Below are 23,486 nucleotides of genomic sequence, written 5' to 3'. Positions count from 1 at the left end.
GTGTCGCCACCTTGATGTCTTCAAGTTCATATCACAGCTTCAAGTGACTCATGCAAGCATATTAACCATTTTGGATAATGTGAAGTCTGTGTTCTACAATCAACATTTAAGATCATTGCATTATTTTATAGCACTACCAGATGACTAAGTAACTTAACCATTTGAAGAATCAGCTCATGGATACAAGTAATCTTCCTATTCACAGAAATTTGCTTTTTAAAGGCCGTGTTTACAGAGTACAATTCTAATAAAATTATCTCCCTTTAGTCTCCAGTCATTGTTCATTTTTCTCTGGCTTTGTATTCCCTTTAAACAGGAGCTGTTAGAAATGTGAAGTGGTAGTGCACACAATATAAGTTGTTTATGTGTCAGCTATGTAGACAATAACTATTGATACCACAACATGGAATATTAAAGATAAAGCAACATTTTTGTAGTGTACACAACATGGTTGATCAGTTCTCTAATCTGGAGTTTAATTTGTGACAAATGGGTCCTAGGAACCAAGTGTACATGTGGTGAAACATTCATCAACTCAGTACCATAGTTATTTAAATTTAGAGAGAGAAAAAAAAGAAATTCACATATTTTAACAATTTTATTAAATTTATCATAAATTATGGATATAGACATTTTAAGTCTTCAAGTATATATAATTATTTTTTTTTAAAAATATATATGTTGATTAAATACATTGTATTTGGCACATTTGAATCAAAAATAAATTAAAATGTAAAAGACTAGTGTAGATTCTTTGATCAAAGTGTTTATTTGATATCACATAAGGCAGCTACACCCCTGAGTATCCAATGATCAGGGTTTTGGTTGGTTTTCATTACGATAAGAGAGATGTAGGTCAGGTCTGTTCTGTGAGGTTTTTTATAAACAGGGCACTGGTAAAGACGTGGATCTTTACCTGCTGTAGAATTTATAGCAAACATATGAACAACTGGTAGGGCTGTAAAGAGAACTTTAGCTGGAGGTTCACACAGCCGGCAGTTTCTTCTATCCCATCCTGCACCATCAAGAAATAAACCATGAATATAAACCCCTTCCTGAAAAACAAATAATAAATCAGTTCATTATGTTATAATGGAAAGGCATTTAACCATTCTTCATTAATTTAATTATAGTCATGTTGATATTATAAATAACACTTTTATCTGATTACAAGAGCACTTTATATGAATGGGGTTTGATGTCTCAATAATACAAATTCGTTCATTTCTCAAATTCAATTGTGCACGTTGTTCTCTGGGTGTGAGGGGGGAACAACTACTGAGGGAAAACACATGATTTTTATTTGCACACTAGACTATACATGGACATATGAATCTACTTACATCAAAAGTGTTGTATGTATACATGTTTGGGGATTTCTTATAAATTCTTTGTTCATGAGAAATTTTTAATTTAGAACTGTACTTGTATGTAACTAATACAATGAAATGCCTCATCTACAATATCTTAATTTAAATACTTACAACTGGCGGACTAGTAATATCCTCTTTAAAAGTTTTCATAACATCATTATGTAGGGTAACTGAATCCAAAGCCCAACCTTTATGGGCTCTTGTAACTTCTTGTCTCATAGCCGTTAGGAAACCTAAATAAAATTATGTACCTTTTATTTATAGTATTCTTGATTTATCAGTTAAGTAAAAATCAATATTTTTGTTGTTACATCTAAGATATTTTCAATAAAATGTACATTAGCACAAAATTTTAAAAATTTATCCTCAGTTTCTGGAAATCAAACAACTTTGAAATATAACATATTAATAAATATTATTCTAGAAATATAAGATGATGACCTTACCTTGAGGATTAAAGAGACCAGTCATCCAGAAGACATCAGGTCTACCTATAAAAATCCAGGTATTAAACTGTTCATTTCTTTCTAATAATTCTGTAAACCAAAAACCTACTGTAGATGACTGCCAAGATATTTTACGCCACAGATTAGGTACTCGAGCATCAAACATGTTGTCAAGGGCATCTCTTAAATTCTGAAATAATAACATTACACATAATTATAGTAGATCTACATACTTTGGTCTTTCAAATTGGTTCCTTCTTCAGCAGGAGCAAAACAGTAGGATGTTAAACCCCATTTCATTCCTCTGAAATTGTTAAATATTTCAAATGTAGATTAAGCCTTAAGCAGCATAATGAATTTTTGTAAAAACTAGAAATTATCATATTTCCCAGAGTATACAGCACATTCTTTTTTTTTTTACTAATTTGTTTATTAATTCTAGAAGGTATGCATGTTATACTCAACAGTAGACATCACAATTTTGTTCACTTGGCCTTGAGCTACATGTGGATAAAACATCCAATCTTAATTCTGTCAAGTCATTCCTTCTATTGACCTACATGTGCTACTACCTCAATTAGAAGGAGAGTTATTGTGTTTCAAAGTCTCGACCAATCAAATTGCTTATCACTCTGCTTAATCTCATCAGAAAATGTTCATTATCGAACTTAATCAAGGTATTGATTCGATGAAACAATACACCAAGTTTCAAAACTCTCACTTAATTAGAACTAAAGTTATCGTTTCCCAAAGCATCAACCAATCAAATTGCTTATCTCTGCTTACCCTAAGCAGAAAATTTTCATCTTCGAACTCCATCAAGCCATTCACCTAATAAACACCTACACCAAGTGTGAACATTGTTGCTCAATTAGAAAGAGAGTTATTGTATTCCAAAGCCTCAACCAATCAAATTGCTTATCGCTTTGCTTACCCTGAGCAGAAAATGTTCATTATCAAACTTAGTCAAGGTATCGATGTAATGAAATACATTACATGAATAGTATATACATACAAATGGTTGCAAACACAGTTTACATTTTTATAGGTCTAAAATAAATTAGTAAAGATTAACATTACAGCACTGACTGTACACGGTTATAATTTTTTTTTTTAATCCCCAGGGTATCTTTTACATTCTTGTAAGTTATACCTTTTGACAAATCACTGTAAAATCATATCTAGAGTATATGAAATTATGCAACTGTACGTATAGCTTTATAGAAATAAATGTCTGATCATTCTTTTTGCTTCACATATATTGCTAATTATCTTGCTGCTGAATTGGGGCCATCTCTCTACTAAGTAAACTTCACGTATGTTAGAGGTAAGTGTATTGAAATAAAATGCTCGCTTGATTTCTTAATATCATTTTCAACATAATTGACTGGATTAATCAATGTTTGTTTATCAGTAGAGGAGATATAAAAACCTCACCTCACTCATAATAATAGTACCATCAATAGCTAATTGTAAATCAGTGAGAGTTATTCTAACTTCTGTTATAACTCTCTGCATTCTGTCAATCTCCTGTCTCAGGAAAATATTCAATGGTTGTAACATGCCCATCTTTTTCAAGCGATCTTTAACCTGCAGGATAAAATTTGCAAATACCAGTACTGTTTCAATAAGAATTTACTTTCAATCTTTTCATAGAAAAACAACCATTATAATAATTATAATAAGTTCCAAGTCTTTATTACAGTACCAGTAGGCCTACACTTAAAGCTATGAGTTTATGCAAGCCAGAACAATTGTTAAATATGCATATTAATTTATAAATGTTACCAATTTAAACTCTGTTACTTGCAATCCATCGAATAGTACCCCTTGTTTATTATCTCTCAATAGTTTCATTTACTATAAACAAACACCAATTACTAATTGAACCAACTGAGTTTTCAAATGCCCTATTTGTGAAATTGTTGCTACACTGTAGGTTTTTACTAAATGCAGTAATCCAGATGCAGTAATTGGACATGATTTGTTTATGAATAAATAATGCCAAATATTCTCTGCTTTTAGTAGTAAAACTTATATCTGCAAAGAAATTTATTGACAGGTACTACTGACAAATATATGGCTCACCTCATGTGCTTTATAATCTGATGGTAGCTTATCTAACATATCACTAGCCATTCTATAAACAATAGTTTCTCTTGATTCACCTCCTCCACTACCTGCATCTTTAGGTTGTATACTCATAATAGTCTCTAATACTGAATTAGCTAGATTAGTCTGATACCTAAATAATACAATCAATTCAAGTATAGAATATATTGTTTGAGGCATTTTGTAACTCACTCAGAATAAAACATGACACAATTACATAGAACGACAGCATGCATACATATACACTTAGACATAGTCATATATATACATTCAATAATACATATTACATAGACAACTCAATACATTCATACAAACAGTATACTACATGTACAACTGTACATGTACATCAAATAGTAAGTGCAGGAGGATCGCACTACACGCAAAACAAAAATCTACAAGATAAACCTGCGGACAAGACAGAAAATAGACATTGCACCAAATAAACAGACAGAAAATAGACATTGCACCAAATAAACAAATATCAAATCAAGTGAATGGAAGGGGTTTCAGTTACATGTAGTTGCCACCAAATTTGATTTAGCTCTCTTATCAAAAGCTAAAAACACATATAAAGCTATGCAGAATACAATTACTGTTTATTTCTGGACAATGTTTCAACTACGATTCTATTGTAGTGTCCCTATTAGCTTTCTAAAGGCTACAGAATCTTAGTCAAAGTGTCAATAATTAGCGATAGACAGCAATACCACTATGCCATAAAATTGTGTCCAGTGTAATATAGAATCATTTAATGTATCAGGTTAAATTCTATTAACAAACAAGTCATTATTGTCTGATAACTGGTAATTAAAAATAACTGGGTTCCCCAAGATAAAAAAGAGTTCTTTCTCAATCACTTTGTTTTGTATCTGGCCATAACTTTTTATCCTTCATATTTTTAAGAAAGAGAAAAATGGAGTGATGAGAAAAATTTTGTTTTGTTAGGCAGCTTTTTAAAATAACATTACAAATGAATGAGTTTCATCTTACGTGATATCAGCATTAGGATGTAAACCAAATGCTTCTGGTGAATCAACTAATTGCATATTTTCAATATATCCCATGAATTCATCAACACTTCGACATTTAGGAATTTTATAACCAATGTAGAACTGGAAATTATCTGAAAACATGAAATCTCCAAACCATACCTAAATAATAAAAAAAACACCATTACATCTTTAAAAATAAACCTTCAAAATACAATTTTTATATTTCACTATATCAATGAAAGTTTTCTATATGACACTATTGACACTGTTGTACTATTTGTACCTAAGTAAAGAAAACCATATTAAGTAAAATTCATCTGTATAAGCTTATTATTTGATGTACATACCCGGGTGAATGTGTTCAACAATCTTTTATCATAGTCATCTGTAACTCGCCCACCATACTGTACTTCACTTAACATGTACCTTACTGTTGTCCAAGATATACCCTACAAAGTAAGCATTAATAAATGTCTGATTAATTAAATCATAAATCATTGCAGAAGTTACTTTCATAAAAATCTGAATCATACCTAGTTTGTGTTCTTTACTTATTCAAGCATAATCATAGCTAATATATGTGCCAGGTAACATGTAGAAACAATATTGCTACTGGACGCTACAATTCTGTTTCCCATACACGAATTCAAAGAAAACTACATCTTAACTTCCAACAGTGATTCATGCCTATTGCTTACAATATTTTGGACACAATGATACATTATTTGTTACTATTTGCTGTGTGTGTGGGTTTTAAATTCAATTTTGATAACTTCCTCACAAGAAATTTGACCAGTCCTTTACGTTTACGAAATGGTGTGGGAGCTGTAAAACCAGCTGCTGCCAGGCAAGATACGCCCACAATCAAGGGCCATAATTCAGGAAATTACAATTGGATATGCGCAAATATCGAAAGGAACCGAGATCTTTGTGTTATAAACTCACATTTCAAGTTTCAACAAAATCGGATAAAAATTGTGACTTCTATAGGGTCCACAACTTTGATGTACCCTATTTTTACGCTATTTGAGAACGAAGGGCGGCCATTTTATCTGTCAGTTTTGGGCTGATTTTCACGAAATTCGAACTTAGCCGTCCTTAGGGTGTAACGGAGATATAATAATACGTTTTTTTAAATCAGATAAAAATTATGACCTCTATAGGGTCCACAAGCTAAAAACGCGATTTTTCGTACAATCAGGGGCCATAATTCAGGAATTTACGGTCAGATATGCGCAATTATCGAAAGCAACCGAGATCTTTGGGTTATAAACTTACATTTCAAGTTTCAACAAAATCGGATAAAAATTGTGACCTATAGGGTCCACAAACTTGATATACCATATTTTTACGCTATTTGAGAACAAACGGCGGCCATTTTGTCTGTCAATTTTGGGCCGATTTTCACGAAATTCGAACTCAGCCATCCTTAGGGTGTAACAGTGATATAATAATACGTTTTTTTAAATCGGATAAAAATTATGACCTCTATAGGGTCCACAAGCTAAAAACGCAATTTTTCGTACAATCAGGGGCCATAATTCTGGAAGTTACTGTCCGATATGTGCGAATATCGAAAGGAATCGAGATCTTTTGGTTATAAACTTATATTTCAAGTTTCAAAAAAATCGGATAGAAATTGTGACCTCTTTAGGGTCCACAAGCTAAAAACATGATTTTTCGTACAATCAGGGGCCATAATCCATGAAGTTTCGATCCGATACATGCCAATATCGAAAGCAGCCGAGATCTTTTGGGGATAAACCTATATTTCAAGTTTCGTCAAAATCGGATAAGAATTGTGACCTGTACAGAGTCCACAAACAATTGTGGACGGACGGACGGACAGGGGCGACGGCATAATACGTCCACATGAAAATGTGGGCGTATAAAAACTCCCACCAATTGAGAAAAAAGCTCTCATAAAAACAACTCTTCTTATTTATATGGCAAGAGTAATTCTACAATGTATTATGGTTTAGTTTTGTCTCATATTATATGTTCCTCAAATTTTCATCAGTTTGATCACTTTGTCAGCATGATTAACGCACAAATTGCACGGAAGACCAGCTCAATTTTGCAAACCCTTTTTTGTCCCCCACCGCCGATTATTTGTCCTCCAGTAATTCCAATTTAAAAATGTCGCAGACATGACAGGTCTGACCATCTCCAGATGTATGGATAGCGATAATCAACGCAATGCCAATGGGACAAGCAGGACATGAAAACATTTAAACAACGTAATGTTATTATTAGACGTGTCCCGCTGATATTCTAGAATCAACATCTGGCGACATATTTGACTGTCAAGTAATATCGTATTTTATTGGCAGATTTTAGACTCCTATCCAATTAAAACAAGCCTTACATTAGCATTCAATATGTTTGGCGAATAATTATAAAAGCCCTAGTTTTACCATGGAAACCCTCATTGCATGGAGGAGGTCACTATACTTAAACAAATGCTGTTTTAAAAATAAACAAAAACTGCAAGTATGGTAGTTTATGAATCTCAATATTTGGGAGAGTGATTTAGCTAATTTGCGGGAGTATTCAATGACTCCAACAAAGTTAAGTCGAGGTGTGTGGGAGGCGCAAGAGCGAACGCGCACCTTAAACGTAAAGGACTGTTTGACTGAAGTGTTGATTGGTCAAAACCACTTACATTCTGCAAATTTTGTCAGTTTTTTTTAATTTCACACGCTAAAACTAAATGAAGGCTATTAAGTGGACAGGTTTATTTGTTGCTGTATATAAATTTACAAAATGTAATTGTGCCACTGAACAGTTTATACATAATAAAGGTTAGGTGCTCTAGCTCTAAATTCATTATTACATTAAACTACTTAATATTTATTAACATCTCCTTGTTGAACAATAAACATATAAACCATAGCAATTACATTCAATCATTTTGTCTTTTTACCTTTTTAATATCCAAGTCATCCAAGTGATTCTGTACAAATTGTACACTGGCAGTCCAATCTGAGCTGTTAAATTCATATGGAATATTCCAACCCAATGGACCAAACTTTCGTCTTTCCTATAGTGAAAAAAAAGATCATTAGTTTTCAACCAGCAACACAATGGCAATAATTGTAATGTTATGCTGCTAAATTATACAATATAGATGAATCTTTCTAAAACATATTGAGACCTGGATTAAAATTTAGGAGGATATGGTAAACAAAAGTAAATTATTAAATATATTAAATATGTACCTGAACTACAGTATGTAAGAAAGAAACAGCAAATAATAATGGTTTCCACTGAGTCAAACTAGATACGTCTAAGAAATCTTGTGTTATACCAGCATACGTTCTCTTTAACCCAGCTTTTATACCTTGAGGAGGTTCATTTGTGAATTTTATAGAGCTCTGAAAAAATATACAAAAGTGTTTTAATTTTGCTGACAAATAATAAATTATAAGCTCACATCACCTTGGTGTGGTTGACAGTAATTCCATTATAAATATTCACTCCAGCCTGTTGAGAATGGACCAGGTTGTGGTGACTGGTGTCTAGTAAAACAACTCATCCATGTGTAGCCCCAAATACAGGCTTCTATCTTATTGCTAAATAAACATTCACAACAAGTTTCAAAAAGTTTGAAACTTCTGCTTTGGAGTGTTCACAAAAAATTGTGAATCAATAAAAAAGTCTTAACAAATGACAAGGGTGTAGATTACCTGTAATAAACTGATAGGAAAACCAGGACTAGGTTCTGTTGTAATCCATACTCTAAAGTCATCATGCATTGCAGTGGCATCTAACAGAGTCTCTAATAACTCATCCATAAAATTTAAACCCAAATGGCAATTCTGCAACATAGCCCATCCACCCTGAAAAATAACACATGTTGCAGACAATTTTTTACTAAATTCTTAAGATTATAAATTTAGACAATACAAAACTTTGAATATACATAATCTCCAAAAAACAGCAGATGTACCAGACAATCAACCAGTTTCTAGTTAATTCATACCATAAAACTACACTAGAAGTTCTATTTACAAGTAGAAATAATGTGGAAACCCAATACGTTTGAGCTTTCAAATTCTGCATAGATTGAAGTTTTAAAGATAATTTTCTACTTCTTCACCCACACTTTCCATATACTACAATGCTCATCAGTATGATCCATGTAGGCATACTATATGAAACAATATATAATTACCGTCTGAATAAACTGACTGATAAGTTTTCTGGCATGAACTTCTTGACCCTGACCCATAGATATAGCACGGAATTCTGAAATATAACAGAATAAATTAATAAGAAAGTTTATAAATGGTTTATATTTTCAAATATATTTGTACAATTCTCATTGCTCTTTTATCTCATCTAATCTAAATTTTAAAATTGTAGATATCATTAATATGTAGTTTAGATGCTAAAGCTCTAGTAATCTGGCTTAAGTGACTGTGATCTGAAACCAACTTACAGTATGTGTAAATGCGCCACTCTCCTAGCCTAAAATAATCCAGCGATTTCATTAAACAATTATATATGTCCGTCTGAATTTACCTAGTTGGAGTTTTTTACAGAGTGATTCTATTTGGTTAGTAGGATCTGAACCCATTGACAGTAAACAGATTAACGGTACTTTCGGTATACTTTCACCCCATGTAGCTTCTAGATTTAGAATAACAGCATCAGCATAGTTATCACCTAAGGATTTAGCCACATATGTCCTGGCTTGGGCTATTGTACGATCTGGTGACCATGATCTAAAAATATCAACACAAAAATTGAAAACATAGGTTTCCAGGCAACAAAACATACAAACATAAAGTATCAAAAGATTGAACCAGCGGCTGCCAGGCAGGATACGCCCACATTTTGGAGAGATGGATAGCGAACAAGCTAAAAAGAAAGTGATTTTTCCTACAATCAAGGGCCATAATTCAGGAAATTACAATTCGATATGCGCAAATATCGAAAGGATCCAAGATCTTTGTGTTATAAACTTACATTTCAAGTTTCAACAAAATCGGATAAAAATTGTGACCTCTATAGGGTCCACAACCTTGATATACCATATTTTTTTTACGCTATTTGAGAACGAACTGCAGCCATTTTGTCTGTCAATTTTGGGCCGATTTACATGAAATTCGAACTCAGCCGTCCTTAGGGTGTACGATTTTTCGTACTATCAAGGGACATAATTCAGGAAGTTACGGTCCGATATGCACGAATATTGAAAGGAACCGAGATCTTTGGGTTATAAACTTACATTTCAAGTTTCATCAAAATCAGATAAAAATTGTGACCTCTTGTGTCCATAAGCTAAAAACATGAATTTTTGTAGAATCAGGGGGCATAATCCATGAAGTTATGGTCCAATACATGCCAATATTGAAAGGAACCAAGATCTTTTAGAGGTAAACCTGTATTTCAAGTTTCGTCAAAATCAGATAAAATTGTGACCTGTTTAGTGTCTCAAAAAGAAATTGTGAACGGACGGACGAATATGAGCGGCAACAATATACTTCCATGAAAATGTGGGCATATAAAAATAAATCACCTGATTAAAAGAAGTTTTCTAAAAGTATCTAGAGAGGAACTGTAGCCATCAGGTATCTGTTCTTCTTCTGGTGCATCTGAATCAAACCAGGCTCTCCAACCCTTCTCATTGCGTGGTACCTATCCATAATTGTACACATATAGATATTAAAATGTGGATATTTCAAAGAATTTCTCATACATAAGATGTCTCTAAAGGGTTTGATATGTGACACATCTAAAATCTAAATGGCATTAAATAAAGTGAGATCTTGATATATTAATAGCATCAATTTATAACTTCTATAGACATAATTTCATCTGATTATAATTTTGTATCAAAATAATCCTTTGTTTACAAAAATATAAAGTTCTTGGTCTGAATATGCCATTCAATATAATATAATTAATAAAGAAAAGTTCACCTGATTCAGTATTTCTGAGAACTGTGATAAAGAACTAAGTTGAACTAAATTCAACCAGGTTATATCAGATATCCATTTACATGGTTTGGGTGTTACAGAATTTAAATCTAGGGCAGCCCCTCCTACAAACAAATAACACGTTAAATGCACATTAACCCATAATAAAGGATAACCAATTTTTGACAATTAAATCACTGCCCTCGTTGTAATTAATCTGCTGAAGTTACTGGTTCATTCTAAATACTTATTATCATGAATTTGTAAATAATTCCTGGAATTAAAGGGATTACAAAATAGACTTAAATTTTAAGGTTAGGATTTATCAGAAGTCTTCACACTGATATTACAGAAAATATTTGTCAAATTAGGAATCAATACATAAAAAGTTTAACCTTTGATAAAGATCTGAAATTCTTCATTCTTCACTTTGCCTTGTTGTATATCAATTTTTAATGCCATAAGTAGTGTAAACAGGAATTTATGGTCTTCATACAATCCTCGGCATGTGTATCGGAAAGTTTCAAATGTTAAATATTCTATAATATTAGCAATACGTTTATTTGCTACTGGACTTTTATCAGATCTGAAATTTATTGAAACTTGTAAGTACATATAACAATGCATGAATTTGTGTTGACTTACATTATTTTAGCATAATGTTTCACTTTACCAAATCAAAACAGTTAATACATTAATAATAAGGAACCAGTGGCTGCCAGGCAGGATATGCCCACATTTTCGAGAGATGGATAGAGAACAAGCTAAAAAGAAAGTGATTTTTCCTACAATCAAGGGCCATAATTCAGGAAATTACAATTCGATATGCGCAAATATCAAAAGGAATCGAGATCTTCGGGTTTTTTATTTTACATTTTACGTTTCAACAAAATCGGATAAAAATTGTGACCTCTATAGGGTCCACAACCTTGATATACCATATTTTTACGCTATTTGAGACCAAAGGGCGGACATTTTGTCTGTCAGTTTTAGGCCGATTTTCACGAAATTCGAACTCAGTCATCCTTAGGGTGTAACGGTGATATAATAATACGGTTTTTCAAATCGGATAAAAATTATGACCTCTATAGGGTCCACAAGCTAAAAACGAGATTTTTCGTACACTCAGGGCCATAATTCAGGAAGTTACGTTCCGATATGCGCGAATATCGAAAGGAACCAAGATCTTTGGGTTATAAGCATACATTTTAAGTTTAAACCAAATCGGATAAAAATTGTGACCTTTACAGTGTTTACAAGTTAAAAACGTGATTTTTCGTACAATCAGAGCCATAATCCATGAAGTTACAGTTACATGAAGTTAGGGTGATAAACCTATACTTTAAGTTTCATGGAAATCGGATAAAAATTGTGACCCGTAGACTGTCCACAAACAATTGTGGACGGACGGACAGGGGCGACGACAATATACGTCCACATGAAAATGTGGGAGTATAAAAACAAAAATATTTAACCACTAACCTCGCCATAGAGATATCAAATATGCCAAGAAATTGATTTAGAGATGTTTGATACATTCTATTTACCATGCTCATATCACACATCAGGAAATACAGAATACTGCCTCGGTTTGCCACTAAAAATACATTACAAGTAATCATTACAAATTTCTATAAAATCATAAAACTAAGTATCGGTATACATTTTGGAGGGAACTAATTCACAAAAACTTCAATTTTATGGTTGTTAGAGGTACTATTTATTTTATGTTACAAAAAAAGACTCCAGTTCACTTTGCTAGTATAAAATTATGTGTCTTTCTTGTGACAAAAATCAAGGCATACTAAACTAGAAACACCAATATGGTGTTTACAATGCTTAAAACAAACCAAAGGAAAGGTGTGGCTGATGTCCCTCCCTGTAACCCCAAATTTATTAAATGGCACAATTATGAATAATTTTTGATAAACTGCTAGACAAACCTGGTCTAAATTCTTCTCTAGCTTCATTTATCTTAATTTCTGTTTCAGCTGCCACAGTAAGTTTTTCACTGACTTCAGCAGCTGTGATTTTTGTCGTAGATAAAACTTGAATCAAAGATTCATCATCTACCAATGATCCCTGGAATATTAACAAAATATTTAACAGCTTCTTATATAATTATATCTCTATTTAACTGACTCTGAATTAATTTAAGTCTAGAATTTATCAACCCGAAAAGGGTTGTCATATTGCTTAATTTTACGATTGTTTCTGCCTTGATCCCTATAATTTATAATCTGAAAAATTAAATTCAATACCAGCTGAAATGTTAAATCAAAACCCTATTATTAGGTATATATTGTACAATATTTGTATAAGTATTTCTGTAACTGTGGATAAAACAAGTTGACATCACCTTTGTACTGGTTAATTTATAGAGCAAATTATCTTCTAACTCTTGCATTTTACGTTTATTAGCTGTAACATCTATCAGCAATTTCGCACGTTCTGCTTCCAATTCCTATAATTTACAAGCAAATATTCTAAAATAACATACAAAAAGTCTACACAAATAACACAAAATTATTTATCCAGCATGTTTACTACTGCTAGTATATATTTCTATAGAAAGAACTATTCTTAGCAGTAGATAATATAGTCTGAATATTCTACAAGACAAAATTATGGTTGGTCCTAGTACAGGAATCATATATTTTAAAGATCAATTTGATCAAGTTGAATACTTACATTTTTTTCAGTCATTATAACACGACCTAACAACTGGTCTTCTAATCCTTTCATTGTTACAGTAAAATCTATAATAGACGTTCTGGCACTAATCTATGAATATTATAAAAGAAATCTTCACCATTCATTTATTTTTACAATTGTTTGATACTATTATTACTATCGTATCATTTTAAGAAAATGGATAGATATAATTGACCAACTGTTCATACAAGTATCATTTTGGATCAAAAACTAATTACTTCTTCACAGGGCCGGATTAAAGGGGGGGGGGGGGGGCTGACAAGCCCTACAGATCACTACATATGTCATTTATCAAGTTGCATTCCTTGAGCCAAATAAATCTATCTATTCTTGACACACAAATTGTATTTATATCTATATGAGTTTGACGGACAATGACCAGAATGACTCCCCTTCTCACTGTTCATGCAGTGACATTTTTAGCAAGAGGACCCATGCAGGCTTAATCCGGCCCTGCTTCTTCATAATATAATTCTTACAGATCATTAATATTCAAAGAAAAAAATATTACAGATGATCTTTTCTTGAAAAATGTCTTGAATACTTTCATACCTCAGGAGTATATGCTGGATTTGGTAGTTTAGTGGTTATATACAGATAAAATCCGGACATAACATCACATTCTTTATCTCCTACTTTTACCTGCAAAACATACATAGTATTGAAGTCACATTTAAACAACATACAGACACTATATATTTGTTCTTTCCTTCTTCAATTGCTTAATCATTAATAGTTTATTTCTTGTTGGTAGTTATAATTGGATTATCATGGCTAACCAGCAAAATAAATTTTAGCCCTTTTGTCACCCAATGGTACAACTGCCATATATTTAATTTCACTCAAAGGTCATAGAATGTATGATGATGTTCTGACTACCATATTTCTGTTATAAAGTTTCAGCTGAATCAAAGCCTCGCCCTTCACTGGGATGAACAAGTTAAGGCGTTGTTGCAATCTGTTTGGTAATAGTGACATATTTGGTAATAGTTACCAAATTCGCTATTACAATTCTCGTAAAGACGAAAATGAAATAAAATGAAATGGGGTTTAACGTACTATTGTTCTGCTACGAACTGGGCTAATGAAAACGGACATACGCCATACAGTGTGCTATGAGGGAAATTTTGACCGGACAGCTGCACTATGGCCTACTCTTATATCGAATTCCAACTGTCAAGGGATCTTTTACATGCACGCTAATGTGTACACAGGACCTCGGTTTTTCATCCCATCCGAACGACTAGACAGCTGTCCTTGTCAGGCCCTCCGTCCTGCATCAATGACTAGGATAAACTTTCTTGGCCAATGCAGGGATCAAACACCCGACCTCCAGGCTAGCGAGCCAGCGTCTTACCCATTTAGCCACCATGACTCGTCGTAAAGACGTTGTTACGCGTTTGGTAATCGTGATGAATTTTGTAATATGACAATTCTCGTAAAGACACTGTTATGCATTTGGTAATTGCGACGAGTTTTGTAATATGACAATTCTAGTAAAGACACTGTTACACGTTTGGTAATAGCGACGAGTTTTGTAATATGACAATTCTCGTAAAGACACTGTTACACGTTTGGCAATAGCGACGAGTTTTGTAATATGACAATTCTCGTAAAGACACTGTCACGCGTTTGGTAATAGCGACGAGTTTTGTAATATGACAAATCTCGTTGCCATTCAATTTGGTATAATGAATCTGGTAATAACAGACTAAATTTGTGAGTGGGCCTTTTCTTCAGCATAAATTTCAAATTTTGTAACACTACATCATCAAACTTCCCCCAACCAAACAACTGAACCCAAAAGAATGTGTTTATGAAATAACCTGCACGTGTGACAAAAAATACATTGGAGAAACTAGACAGCCTTTAGACAAGAGAATCAGTCAGCATAAATCTAAATCCTCTACTACCAATTCAGCTGTGGCCCAACACACACAATCCAACCCAGGACACAGAATTAAAACGTATAGAACCCTGGCGGCCAATCTACCGATAGAAAAAACCCGCAAAATTATTGAGGCCATACACATTAAAAGAAACAGTCCAGACCTCAACCGCGACACAGGGATATTCCTGCCTAGTGCTTATGATGAACTTATTAAATATACCTAAATTATGTGTTTTCCATCACCCCCACTCATTCTACAGTACAGTGGATAAGAAACCTTTGTGAATTTTTATGAGTTTTATTATTTTTCATTTTTCTAATATTATTATCAATTTATCAGTTATATCCACTCTATTTCTTAGAATTATTACACACATGGGTTACTCTAGTCTAATTGTACATTTAATCACACAGACATATAAAGTTAATTACCATTATCTAAACAAACCATGGTATATCATAATTGTATTGTAGGTACTATCCCATTCTGCCGGTAGTATTGTATCTTTCATCATAGCTACCTAATTGCTTAACTATACTCAATGGCTACTCTTCACACTTAATTAGTTTTTGTAGAATAAACCCCTTTGATCTTGTTTGTTGTCCTGTATGGTTTCATGAATTGTTGTTACAGTTTTCTGTATATATTGATCTCATTATTCTTGTATTACTGTATTAGCTTGATAACGTTGAGAGAATACTCTTCGAAACGTCGCCCAAATAAATAAGTAGCTGTTTTTCCATAAGTATGTGTTTTTTGTGTATTACATCATCATTGTCGTCATCGCCATTATCAGCATCATCGTTGTAGTTTCCATCAAAACATTCACTAATCCAAATGTATTTTCATAATATTTCAAACCTATTGCTTGCTATATTTACTATAATACTAGTAATAGCAGAATATACTATTAACAAAAACAACTATTACACAGGGGCGGATCTAGGAATTTTGAAAAGGGGGGGGGGGGCGCCGCAAAATGAGGGCACTGACTGTGGAGACGGGGCACGCTGGAAATTATCCGTCACTTCCCTGCATCTGTAGCCATAAGTAAACATCCGGAAATGGTTGAAAAAGAGCCTTAAAATCGAGCAAAAAAGCCAGTTGAACATGCGACTCGAAAATTGTCAAGGCGAGCGAGGCATTATGATGGGGAAAAAAAACTAATCTATTCCCTAGCCACTTCACTAGTACTGTCCACACATGAAACAATGCTACATCAAGTTGCACTCATGCACGTCAGTGATGGGCATGAGTGTATACGTAGGGGTGATGATTTTCCTTTTCAGAAAATAGCAAATTCCGTTTTAAGTATTTTTAATTCCGTTATTTTCCGTTTCAGAGCTGACCATATTCCGTTTTTTGGAGATAAAATGAATAAAACATCTTAAAATGCCTTTTATTACAAAACGGATCATTTTAAACCAATGATAACAAATGTTGAATTGTGAATGACTTGTAATGTTCAATGACTAGTTATTCTTTAAACCTGTTTCCCGAATTAAATAACAGAAAATTACATCTTGTGAGCTTGTTTCATCTTTTTAGCAGACGAAGCCATTTTTCTCAGCTGCTAGTTGTTGTCGCGATTTATCCAGACATCTTCGTAGTTACTACCGTTTCTTCGAGAATAAGGGCTGGATTCACAAGGCTACGGCATATTTGTGATGTCACATGGTTAATGCGGATAAACACGAGTCACGAGCCCGGCAGTAAAATAAGAAGTAAATGAAACGATTTTTACTTTTATGAAGTGACAGAAGTTTTTTTTAAGACATATATATACATTACAATGTTTAATTCAAGTTCAACTACAGAGTAATTGTATACAGGGATACATGAAAAACGGGTTTTCGTTTCGAGTAAAATTATGATTCCTAAATGATGAAATGAAAGTAGCTAAATACTAAAATAGACAGTAACAAAACCATGCGATATCAGTCAATATTTCCGATTTTTAAGAATAAAAAGATGAGTTTGAGTTTGTGTTTAGTATCAGCAAATATCGGCTTTTCCGTCTTTTTCCGTGTGAGATTTCAAATTCCGTTTTGAGTGGACAATTCCGAGATTTCCGCGATCACGGAAAATCATCACCCCTATATACGCCGCCGATTCCACAAGATGCTATCATTGATGTCTGTCTATAGTCACCCTATAGGATTAGGGTAACATCAGCTAAACAACAAGAATTCGTTTGGAAGTGGAAGCACTAATTAGACCAAACTGGCGTGTTTGAGTCGATGGTTTGAGTCATTTGGGATCCCTGCAACGGGTTGGGAACGGACATATTTGGGTCTGAGAAAAGGCACTTTCAGCAGTAAAAAAGGGCACTGTTGAAAATTAGGGGGGGGGGGGGCGCCTTGCGCCCCCCCTTGGATCCGCCTCTTTTATATTCAAGAAATAAGCTTACCTCTTAACGAGTTTGGTAATAGCGACAAATATTACCAAACATAGCATAAACTTTTAATTTTGTAATAATATAATTCATATTTTATAATAAATTAATCATCAAAACCAACAACATCATCATTATCAACATGATCGTCATCGTGATCGTCATTGTGGTATTTTCCATCCAAACTATCACTAATCCAAATGTGTGTCACTTATTAATAGCAGAGTATGTTATAACCAAAAAGAACTATTACAATTCCAGAAATACCACTCAACGCATTTGGTAATAGCGATGGGCTTTGTAATATTACCAAACACGTTTATATTCAATAAATCACTTGGTTTTATGGATATTAATCACTAGAATTTTCAAAGTTTCGAAGATGAATCCCATGTCGTTCTCATCATCTTCATAATCCTAAGTGAATATACTTGGTATCCCATTTCCCTAAGGTATTACTACATGTACTTCTAGTTAGTAGTATAAATGCATTGTGTAAAAAGTAATTTTGGCAATATATTTCCTTATTGTTTTAACGAATGAAGGAATTGGCTAAAACGTGAAGAAATCTCATCATCATCATAGCTGTAGTATGGTCGTTGTATTTTCCATCAAAACGATCACTAATCCAAACATGTTTTCATAAGGCCACACAAAATAAATGTCTTGTTTCTCGGGCAACTGACAGCTGAAACTGTAGGGAGGGAGGGCGGTTTCTTTTTTTTTTTTACTCATTGATGGTGCAAAATAAAATTTGGCTATTGCTGAAAATTGTTGGGGCGGGAGGGCGGTCTTTCTTTTTTTTTTTTTTAAATGAGAAAGTCATTACTTGTTTACGTTTTTGCTTTCCGTTATATTCAACTTTATTGTACATACTTAAAACATAAACCCAAAATCAAGTCTACTAAAACACTGAGACTGAACACTGACTGAAAGGAAAATAATTTTCCATATTTAATTCACATAATTGAAATTGGTTTAAAATAAAATTCCATACGACTATGTAATAGCCCTCCATAAAGACAACAATATTTTTAAAAACTAAGCCTCTTTCACCAGGTGTATCAAAAATAATAATCATGGTAAACAGTATTTAAAACTAAATCTAGTATCGCCGGTTTATTTATAATTATTTACCGAATTCCAACCAATGCATGTCACACCGTGTCATCGGTATTGGAGATTGCCGGAAATACTGTTTCTTGGGATATTCGGTGTGTTTCTCAGGATATTCGGTGTTCTATCCGGTGTTTATATTGAATGACTATTTAAATCTAACTAACAACTGGTCAGTAAAACCATCAAATCGGTAATCCAATTATTATTTTCCGGATTATCGAAACTACCGTAAATGTGCTAATAATGACCCAGATTCTAAGGTATGCATTATGACGACTATCGTCATCGTATCGTATTCTTAGCTATAATTAATTAACCTGTTCTATGGTTCATTATTTTATCAATAGGATTTTCCAAACAAGGACCGACTGAAGCCGGCAATAATGAGCCGATTACGATCGAATGATTGAAATATTGTCGCCAATGACTTTTAACACGAATCAAATTCTAGTTTATCAGGGGAGGTAATTAATATCACGTGATACAAAATGGAGGTTCTTTCGATATCAATAAAAAAGGCAAATCTGCCAAACTTCGCCATTGTTCGGATAAAAAAGACAGCATGTTCATCTGAATCAGTTTTAATACATTTGAATAGATATACATGTATGGCGGATGTAGGTACATGCGGGATATTTTTTTTACGACTTGCTTGTCGATGTGCGGGCGGGCGTTACATATTTATTTTTTTTCATCAAGACTAATAAATAGACTGCACGCGCAACCAATTTTGCGTGCGGGCGGTGCCCGAGAAACAAGTTATTTTATTTGTGTTGCCTAATATTACAAAATTTGTCGCTATACTTGTCAATAGTAATAGTAGAGTATATACTGTAAGCAAAATAAACTATTACAGTTTGAGAAATACCACTAAATGCGTTTGGTAATAACAATTTTTATTTTATAATATTACCAAACATGTTACCTTCAGCATAAACTTTTATTTTTATACACCGTGGGCGTATTATACCATCACCCCTGTCTGTCCGTCGTCAGCAGTTTATTTTATAATATTACCAAACACGTTACCTTCAGCATAAACTTTTATTTTTATACGTCGTGGGCGTATTATACCATCACCCCTGTCTGTCCGTCGTCAGCAGTTGGCCCTGAGTTCACAGAAGTCTCAGACTTAAGTTCTGGATCAAAGATATTTCTCATGAACAGGGATTGAAAGTTCAGTAAATTCTTAACTTAATTCTGAGAATGCTTTGTAAACTCGGGCCTGGTTTGTGAACACAATAGAGTGTAGAGTTTTTGACTGACTTTTTTCAAACATGGTGTGAATCATTGGGGTGATGAGAGGACGATCCCTATCGATAATCAGTGCTCGTTCCAAAGTTACTCCCCTAATCCAAAAAACCTTGTGAACGTGATAGAGGCTACAGTTTTTAACACATATTTTTTAATTTGGGGCAAAGCATTGGGGTCATGAGAGGATGAACCCTATTGTTTTTAGTATTCTGCAGCCTTCTATTCCAGATAATATTACAAAACCTTTCACTATTACCAAACACATTAAGTGGTATTTCTCAAACTGCAATATTACAAAACCCGTCCCTATTACCAAACTTGTAACAGTGTCTTTACGAGAATTGTAATAGCAAATCTGATAACTATTACCAAACGCTTTGCTATTACAAATGGGTTGCAATGAATCATACAAATGAATCAAAAGGAACTTAACAGATACTGGTAATCATACCTTGTATGTGGAGCCTGATTTGATGAAGTTTTTCTCAAGTACGTTATCTAAAGCTGGATCTAAATCCTCTTCTACATCTTCAATTAGCAATGGTCGTCCAAGAGATAAACTGTCTTCTAGATGAGTTCGAAAATATTTGTGGTTCAATGATGTTATCTAAAAAAAACAATTATCGTATTTTATACAAATCTACAAAACGATTTCAACATAAAGAGATTAATACAGCAACAATATTGTTCCAATATAAGTAAATGAAATGAAATGAAATGGGGTTTAACGTCCTACTGCCAATATAAGTAAGTGTAGTATAAATTGTAATGGAACCATCATCATTGGCATAAATGTTTAAACATTTAAATGTTTTCCACTGTTTGGACATAAAATTTGGGAGTATAAAAATTTTTTAAGTTGGTAGGCAACAGCTGAAATGTCCACAATGAGCAAATGTTTTTTGAATTACCCATAAAGAATGATAGAACAGATTTGAAAGCTGAAAAAGAGTTAAAATATCTAATTATATATGTTTACCAATGATTCATTACATGAACAATTTCGTAAATGTGGAAATATGTATTAGCTTGTCCCTATTTAACACACCCAACCATCTGATGAGTTCATCCTTATAATTACTTAGTCAAATGATTCAGTCATAAAAATTAAGGTATGTTGAAATAGTCGTATAAAGAAAGAATCAAACAATTACCTGCAGTTCATTATTCTTTTCTCTATTTTTGACCCAATTTTTTCCCTGTCCCTGTGGATCAATGAGTAGTGGATATCGTGTAGCTTTAGTTGTTATAATACCATTCTGCACTGATAAATCATCATTAGGTAATCCTTGGATATTCCACTCTCCAATCTATAAACACAGAAACCAGATATGTTTCTAATGATGATACTGTTACTGTTAGCCATAAAAACTTTTTTTCTACAGTACATGCCAAATAGATTGCAGGATGCCAATGACACAAAGAATGAATGTGTCTAAACCTTTTTTTTAAAATTATTATTGACAAACTAATTACAGGTCTGAAAGAAACTTACAGTAGCATTATCAACCAACATTGATGTTAAATTCAGATTCTTGGTGAATGGTATTTTTCTCTGATGCATTTCTTTCTGCCAGTTGTCTTGTAATTTGGTGCGGAACGCTTGATTAAAAGGACCAGAATAGGACAGAAAACCAGTACACAATAACACATCCCCAACCAACCTGTAAGGATTTAAAGATAAATTAAGATAGCCATGCAAACGAGGAAATACACCCAAACAGCAGCTTATCCAGGCCTTGGATGTTGAACAGATCTTTAGGATATAATAAACATATATTTTAAGCTTTATAAAAATCGGATAAAAATAGTAACCTCTAGAGGGTCCACAATTTTGGTATTACATACTTTTACACTATTTGCGTTTGGGAAGCGGTCCGATTTTTACAAAATTTGAACTCAACCGTCCTTATGGTGTGCACAAGCTCAAATCATGATTTTTCATACAATCAAGAGCCATAATCCAATACATACCAATAACTCAGGCAGTAATTATCGGAAATCGCTGAAAATCAATAGACTTCTTCGTCTTGTGACATTAAAAACTGTGTATAAATTTAAAGTCAATCAGATATTAACTTTGGCTTCTAGAGCGTCCACAAGATTTTTTGAAGTGATCAAGGGCCATAACTCTAGCAGTAATTATCGGAAATCGCTGAAAATCGATAGGCTTCTTCGTCTCATGACCTTGAACATTGTGTATAAATTTAAAGTCAATCTGATATTAACTTTAGCCTCTAGAGCGTGCACAAGATTTTTAGAAGTGATCAAGGGCCGTAGCTTTGGCAGTAATTATCAGAAATCGCTGAAAATCAATAGGCCTCTTTGTCTCATGACCTTAAACACTGTGTATAAATTTAAAGTCAATCAGATATTAACTTTAGCCTCTAGAGCGTCCACAAGATTTTTCAAAGTGATCAAGGGCCATAACTCTGGCAGTAATTATCGGAAATCGCTGAAAGTCAATAGGCTTCTTCATCTCATGGCCTTAAACACTGTATATAAATTTAAAGCCAATCGGATATCAATTTTAGCCTCTAGAGTGTCCACAAGCAACAATGGACGCCGGACCGACAGACGGACGGGGGCGACGACATATACGACCACATTTCAATGTGGGCGTATAAAAAGTGATAAATTTAAATCGGATATCAACTTTAGCCTCTAGAGTGTCCACAAGCAATAATGGACGCCGGACCGACAGACGGACGGGGGCGACGACATATACGACCACATTTCAATGTGGGCGTATAAAAAGTGATAAATTTAAATACTTTTCTATTTGAGCTTTAAACTCTTTGCTTTGTGATGTCCATCGAATCTTTTCACCAGATAAACCACCAATTAAAGCTGATGCAGCTGTCATTCTTCTTCGACACGAGTCGGCATCATCCAATAATTCCTGTCAAAATTATTGAAATTACATTTGACATAAAATATTAAAAGCAACAATAAGCAATAGCATATGGGCAATTCCATGCAAATGTGGACATGGTTAGTAAAAAATGAAACAGCAATTAGAACCATTTTTTTATGTTTGTCTGGTCTATATATTCTTTAGGGTTTGGAATTGTAAAGAAATTGTAAACATTCTAGTGAACTTTATATATAGCACCATTATTATTTACCTTGACATATATAGTAATATCATTAACTGATTTGTAGCTATATAATGTTTTTGATTTAAAAGCTCCTAATTACTAATTTAAATAATTTTTTTCTGAAATCAGAAACTATAAAGCTTCTCCTTATTGAAAATAA

The 23,486-nt window shown here is 33.4% G+C and overlaps 1 protein-coding gene across 1 annotated transcript; it reads right to left on the bottom strand.

The window, feature by feature from the left end:
- Window positions 1-626: 626 nt before the first annotated feature.
- LOC126830147 (dynein axonemal heavy chain 8) lies at window positions 627-23,244 on the bottom strand. The gene is made up of 24 exons (XM_050560422.2): window positions 23,000-23,244; window positions 21,721-21,889; window positions 21,380-21,535; window positions 20,677-20,832; window positions 14,118-14,207; window positions 13,542-13,634; window positions 13,210-13,314; window positions 12,794-12,932; window positions 12,333-12,447; window positions 11,246-11,436; window positions 10,854-10,975; window positions 10,451-10,569; window positions 9,451-9,653; window positions 9,101-9,174; window positions 8,613-8,765; window positions 8,145-8,300; window positions 7,850-7,966; window positions 5,271-5,372; window positions 4,922-5,082; window positions 3,908-4,064; window positions 3,257-3,409; window positions 1,820-2,009; window positions 1,485-1,606; window positions 627-1,055 (listed from the first exon to the last, which is right to left on the bottom strand). Exons 1-24 carry the CDS (start codon window positions 23,089-23,091, stop codon window positions 768-770), a joined length of 3,423 nt encoding a protein of 1,140 aa, XP_050416379.1. The 5' UTR covers window positions 23,092-23,244; the 3' UTR covers window positions 627-767.
- Window positions 23,245-23,486: the final 242 nt, after the last annotated feature.

This window comes from Patella vulgata, chromosome 8, assembly GCF_932274485.2.
Source record: "Patella vulgata chromosome 8, xgPatVulg1.2, whole genome shotgun sequence".
Classification (NCBI taxonomy): domain Eukaryota; kingdom Metazoa; phylum Mollusca; class Gastropoda; family Patellidae; genus Patella; species Patella vulgata.
The sequence above is the reverse complement of the archived record's forward strand: the minus strand, read 5'-3'. Positions and strand labels throughout refer to the sequence as shown.